The sequence below is a fragment of the Gossypium hirsutum genome, chromosome D01 (genome assembly GCF_007990345.1).
Source record: "Gossypium hirsutum isolate 1008001.06 chromosome D01, Gossypium_hirsutum_v2.1, whole genome shotgun sequence".
NCBI lineage: Eukaryota > Viridiplantae > Streptophyta > Magnoliopsida > Malvales > Malvaceae > Gossypium > Gossypium hirsutum.
The window spans coordinates 62,638,303-62,645,296 of NC_053437.1; the positions used below are offsets into that span (position 1 = coordinate 62,638,303).

General features: G+C 31.2%; 1 protein-coding gene across 1 annotated transcript; it reads left to right on the top strand.

Annotated features, from left to right (window-relative positions):
* Positions 1-3,593: 3,593 nt before the first annotated feature.
* LOC107928162 (GDSL esterase/lipase At5g03610) lies at positions 3,594-6,363 on the top strand. Its single transcript, XM_016859344.2, has 5 exons — positions 3,594-3,793; positions 3,890-4,105; positions 4,403-4,674; positions 5,295-5,601; positions 6,074-6,363. The coding sequence occupies exons 1-5, from the start codon at positions 3,736-3,738 to the stop codon at positions 6,292-6,294; spliced, it is 1,074 nt and encodes a 357-aa protein (XP_016714833.1). The 5' UTR covers positions 3,594-3,735; the 3' UTR covers positions 6,295-6,363.
* The last annotated feature ends 631 nt before the right edge of the window (positions 6,364-6,994 follow it).

Sequence of the window (6,994 nt, forward strand, 5' to 3'; positions counted from 1 at the left end):
CTTGCACCATATTGTAGGGTATGATACCATTTGAGAGAATGGTGCCAAACACAAGCACTATAGGCAGCTTGTGAGCTCTTTAATTTGAGACATTCAAGACTTCAAAATGTGGTTGAAAACACATTTGTTGTTCTAAAAAAATATTTATCATATTAACAACATCAACTTGGTATAACATAGAAAAACAATGTCGAATCATGCCAGCATATTGTGTATTTCTTAACTTCAATCATAAGTGGAATTGAGATGATCCATACTTCAAAGAGTATATGGAAGGAGATATTGATAATTTTAATGATATAGATTCAAATTCAAATTATGATGAATTCGATTAAGGACCAACAAATGATGATAGATGCATATGTTAAATATTAAGAAGGGAATGACCCAACAAATATGCACTAAAGCAATCAGATAAAAATTGCATATGTATTATGTTTGAAATAAAATAGTAAACAAATAAACATGATATGCTATTTTATCTAATTTCTCTAGTGTATATTTGTTCGATTATTCCCTCTTTAATATTTAACATATGCTCATTATCATCATCTGTTGGTCCTTGACCGAGTTAATCATCATTTGAAATTGAATCTGCATCATTAAAATTATCAAGATCTCCTTCTTCTTCCATGTACTCTTCGAATTATGGATAATTTTAATTCCACTTATGATTAAAGTTATGAAGCATGCAAGATATTAGTACAATCTAAGAAAATTTTCATTTTTGGCTCCTCTAAAAGATTAGTAATTCAATTTAAATTCTTTTAACAAAATTTTTCAACTTTAGCTCCTTTAAAATTTTATAATTTTATATTGTCTCCTCTTAAAATTTTTTTACTTAGTCCCTATACATACAATTGATTAAAAAAAAATTAAAATTTTAAGAAATTAAAACAGGATACACGTTTAGAAATATCCTCGTTCCAAATGACAAGTTTTCATTAGTTTTTAAGTCCACTTATCTTTAAGTGAAGTAACGTAGTGGACGGAATAAAAGTACAGATAAAATTGATAAAAAAAACTCTTAATATATTAAAATGAAAATTGTATAAGGACCAAAGTTTATAGATGAATAAAATAAATAAATCAGAATTTTTTTTTCAACTTTGGAGAGAAAGGAGAAAGAGAAGAAGAATAGAGACAAATGAAAAAGAAAAGGAAATTAATAAAAATAAAAGTTTTCAGGAAATGAATGAAAACATGATACACATGTGGGAATATCCTTGTGACTTTGCTGTCTAAATGGCAAGTTTTCATTGGCTTTCAACTCCACCTTTATCTTCTTTTTTAATGGAAAATATAAATGGAATATACCAAATTGAGAAAAATATCTCGAGTTACCAAAATGAAATTTGGATTAAATTAAGTATTAATGCTAATTTTTTTCTCATTAATCAATAATATATATAAGAGCACGAGCTAAAAAAAAATTTTTGAATTAATGGTGATACTATTTTATTATTTATATTGTGTGTGTTTTTTTTTGTTAAATATTATTGGCGTGACAGAATAGGTAAAAAAGAAAAGTTATCATTGTTAATGATAGGTAATTGATTTTTTCATTTTATGCATTTAGAATTTTCAATTTTAAATTTATATAATTCTTTTAGTTTTTTATTTTTAGTTATTATAATATGTCATTAACAATGTAGGGAGAATGAGGGGTAATTCCTTGAGAATAATTTTGATGAAAATTTTATTATTACATTGTTTAATGTGAAAGCTTCATTTTATAATGATATGATTTTATATTTTTATCGTAAGAAATGTACCTATAAAATTTAACTTGACGTCATGTCTTTATAATATTTCAAATTCTTGATCAAAACAAGAGTAAATATAATATGATTTATAATATATTTTTATATCAAACAAATATTTCAAGTTTTTATGTCACGGGCTAGAATTTTAATCTCGCAGTTTGTGTAGTTTTAGGTGATTTTTGTGCTTCAAATGCTCTTAAGTCAACCTAAGTATTGTAAAGTGAGAATTCTCGATAGAAATCTTTCAAAACACCAAAGATAAAGCGGAAGCAACTTAAAGCCAAGAGCTTGAAAAAACAGAAAAGGCACAAAAAAGTAACGCTCACAAAGTGTTTGAGTAAATGCTCTCAATTAGTATTCATTGCTAAATAATGAAATACAATGGATGGTTACAAATGAGAGATAGACCCTCTATTTATAGTTGAGCTCCCCCAAAACCAACAGTGTAGATTGAATTACATCGACGGACAAGATTGAAGCCTATCTATAATTAAGAGATTTACATAATCTCCAAGATTACAAAATCAAATCTTATTAGATTGCAAATCTTCTAAGATTACTTTCTTTATTTACTAAAGTAGTCCTAATTTTACATAAGTGCACCACTGGGCCACCAAGGCTTCAAGTAGATGGGCTCCGTCACTTGTTCTTCGAATTGGGTCAGTTTACGTGAGTCAAATGAGCCCCATTTAATAGATTGACTTCCATGAGATGCTCTTCGTGCTTTGGTCACCAGTTTTGAATCGCGGCCCGTGACATTCTCCCTCACCCATTCTCACTCATTCATCTATAATATATATAAGAGCTGGAGTTATTGAAGAGAAATGAAACACTAGGAATCGAAGCTTTGGCAAAAGGAAACACCTCCTAATCAAATCTAACATGCTGGGAGATATACACCCGACCAGAGTTATCTATAGATTTGTAGCCCTTGTGATTAGCAGCGTAACCAAGAAAAGTACAAGGTGCTGATTGTTATTGAAGCTTATGTCGATTATATGGTCAGAGTAGAGGATAATACAGACACTCGAACATACGCAACTGCTGGGAATCAGGTTTGCGTCCAAAAAACTTCTCAACAGGTGAAGCCCTATTCAATTTTTTAAGGGCAAACTACAAAAGTAGTCACTTTTGTTTGCCTCAGATTACATTTTAGTCACTTATGTTTGAAATGTTACGTTTTAGTCACTTACGTTATCGTTTTGTTACGAAGTGGTCACTCTACCGTTAAACTCCGTTACCTCCCTAATGGTAGTCCTACATGGCAGTCCAAATGGGTTTTAAATGCCAACTTGGATGTCCAGTTGCTGGAATGAAAATAAGTTTTAATTAAATAAATTTAATTTGGACTACCACGTACGACATCCAAGTTAGCATTTAAAACCCATTTGGACTGCCACATAGGACCGCCGTTAGGGAGGTAACGGAGCTTAACGGTAGAATGACTACTTCGTAACAAAATAATAACACAAGTGACTAAAACGTAACATTTCAAACATAAGTGGTTAAAATGTAATCTGAGACAAACAAAAGTGACTATTTTTGTAGTTTACCCATTTTTTAATTATGATTTCAATTTTTTATTATTATAATATGAGAGAATATTTGATGCACCATCGGTGCTTAGGTCTCATGCATCATCAATTAATAATAAGATGATGCATCGTCACTTGTGTAAAACAAAAAATATTGAATGATTTAAAAATAAATACAAATAACTTTATTTTAAAAAAAATATTAATTCTAATTGTTAAACATAAATAAATACAGAAAAAAAATTCAATATCTATGCGATTTAAGTAATTCACCTTAAGAGAAATATAAGCTTAAACTCTTAATTAAGCTGCACGTTCAACTATATAAACAATTGAGATTGGTGACCCCCCCAAAACACAGAACTATTGAGATTATCACTTTCTCATTTATCTCTCAAAAAATTTTCCTTCCTTTTACATAAGTTTTCTTTTCCATGGACACCCAAAGCTTTCTCTTCTCAGTATTTTGTTTCTTATTCTATTTTCTATCAGGTACTAAAAGAATAAATAAACCCCATTTTCTTTCTGCTTCATTTGGAAAGTGTGTTCAACCATTTTTTTTTAATGTTAAATGATGGAATACTGTAGGTGAACCACAAGTTGTTGAAGGTACGAGGTTGTCGTGGACATCATCACCTTTTGGTTTCAAACCAAAGATGTTGTTTGCGTTTGGAGATTCTTATGCTGATACAGGGAACACTAAGATAGCAGTGACAAGATCTTGGCATTTCCCTTACGGAATTACATTTCCTGGAAAACCTTCTGGTCGTTTCTCTGATGGGTTTGTCTCCACTGATTTTGTTGGTAATATAAACTTGAAATACCTCTCTTTTTCTATCCCTTCTCTTCTCATCCTTCTCTGGTTTTATTCTTATGTAAAATTATTTTAGTCTGATTTAAAATTTACAACAATACTTTTCAATTTAATCCTCGAACTGGATAAGTTCTTCTATTAGTCAAGCTATGAGTGAGGGGTTCCTCTCCATTCCATTGTTTTTAATGCAAAACCTCAAATTCCATGCAAAAGTTAGAACAAAAACAAATATCATTGTTACTGGTTAACGAATTCAAGACTAAATTTGGTTTGGTTTCGACAAACAGCGGGGTACTTGGGAATGAAGACACCAATACCATACAGATGGAGGAAAGAACTAAGTGGTCGAGTGAAATATGGGTTGAACTTTGCGTATGGAGGAACAGGTGTTTTCGACACGTTGGTTGCGGAACCAAATATGACCACCCAAATCGATTTCCTACAACAACTAATCAATGATTCGGTCTATACTAAAAGGGTTCTGAGAACTTCAGTGGCACTTGTCAGTCTTGCAGGCAATGACTACAGCTATTACCTTGAAACCAATGGCTCTGCCGCGGTAATAAAAACACTACTTGCTTTTTTTTATATACAATTTAATATATTCATTGTTATAAAAATAGACCTTAGGTCATTTTGTTACCAAATCATTTGAGCACTAAAAGAAGTCTCTTAATAATTATTTCCTTGAGACATTTATTTCATTTGTTTCTCCACCCAAAAATTTCGGTGATAAAATTCAAGAAACTGTTAGAAAAATTAAAAATTTTCATTAAATCAATAGAACCAAATATCAAAAGATAAGAAGAAGACCAACTAATCCGAGCCAGCACTTTTATTTCATAAATTCCATTCTAAGTCCCTTCTTCTCATTGCTCGTTATAATCCCTTAATAAGAAATTTGAGATACACTCATGATATGTGTCTCACAAAATGATTAGTTAAAAAGATGTTTTTTTAGCTGTTGGGGTAATTTAGATAATAAAATACCAAGTATTTGTTTGATTATAAAACAGACAAGTGTTATAAAAGTTGTTGTCGGCATTTCTGTTTGTCTTTAGTAAAAGGAAAACAATTGAGTCATGTTTTGTGTTTGTTGTTTGTGTTGTCTCAATGTTACGTGTGGTGGATATCAAAGATAAATTCACATTCTCCTTTTGTTTTTATTTGAAATTACAGGCTTTCCCAGGCTTCATCCAAAGTGTAGTGAACCAACTTATGGTGAACATGAAACGCATCCATGACTTAGGAGTGAGGAAAATAGGTGTGATGTCACTGATACCATTGGGTTGTACCCCTCAAAACACCGCCGGATCCTCCTTTCAACGCTGCAATGAAACTGAGAACGACCTTGTTATGCTCCATAACAATTTATTGCTTCAAGCTGTCAACACTTTGAACCAACAAACCAATAGCACCTTGTTCTTTATCATTGATCTTCATAATGCCTTTTCAACCGTTTTCAATGGGACCGAAATTCATCAAGGTAAATCATTTATAAAACTCGATCTTCACTTTTATCTTGCCAATTTGAATACGATATAGAACTTATTTAAAATCTTCATTAGATAAGTAATTTGACGGATCATGTTAAATTTGAATTGTCAATGTAATATTGATAATAGCATTTAATGTTCATTTTAAATACTCAAATATAACATTTTTATGTTGAGAATCAATTTAGGATTTGGATCAGGATGTTGAGTGGAATTAACCCTAAACTCTGACAACCGTTTTTTTTAACGCATCAAATTTGAATTATCAATGCAATATTGATCACATATTTTAAATACCCAATTTCATATTCAAAATAGCATTCAATGACCATACTAGTACAATGCCAATAATTCGAAGAGTCAATTATAACATTTTGATGTTAGGATCAATTTAAAATTTGGGTTATATTTTAGGGATGTCTAGCAAAATTAGCCCTAATCTTTGACTTTTTTTTCCTGCAGGAAGTCCAACATTTGAGAACCCATTTGAGCCATGTTGTTTTGGAGTGACTGAAGGGTTTTTTTGTGGAAGTGTGGATGAAAATGGGGGAAAAAAGTACACACTTTGCTCAAACCCTAAAACCAAATTATTTTGGGATGGAAATCACCCTACATCTGAAGGATGGCGAGCTATTTATTCAACGCCTGCATTCCAAAACACTCTCAAGCAATTTATTGACTGACTTTGAGACTTTACAATGTTTATGATCTCCTTGTCCATTCAATTTTATGGAAGTTCTTCACCACTATTATACCCTTTTTGTTGGGTTCTTTAATGGAAAAATGGGCATTGTTTGGGAGGTTAATTGAATCAACTTGGCCCAGACAACAACTCTAAATTGACAAATCAAACCCTAAAGTAAACTAACTAGTTGATAAGAAAGAGAACTTAATAGCTAAATTACTCTAATTAAACTAAATTATAGAACATTAAATTAAATCAAAACAAGAAATAGATATTTGGATATCCAATGATGTAGTGATTAGGTAAATTTTCAGTTAATAACTTACTAATTTATTTCAACTAACAAACCATCTAGGGTTCTTAGGGTGGGCTTGGATGGGTGGTGGGATGCAGTGCAGTGCCTTTAGCTTACTTTTTGTTTTATACTACAGTATCGTTATAGTATCTAATTTCACTATCACCGTTGTTTTTGTACTAGTCGCAAATAAACGAACCATCCATCCAAATCCACCCCTAAAAAGAATGGATACTAAGGTATGGCATTTAAATTTGTATATAACTTACTAATGTTTAAAAAATACTATAAGTTAGATGTATAATTTATAGACATCAACTAAACTGTCAACCATCACTCTCATTCATCATCACTACCCAAGCCGATATATAACTCATAAATAGTGTTAACATTGGTAATAATT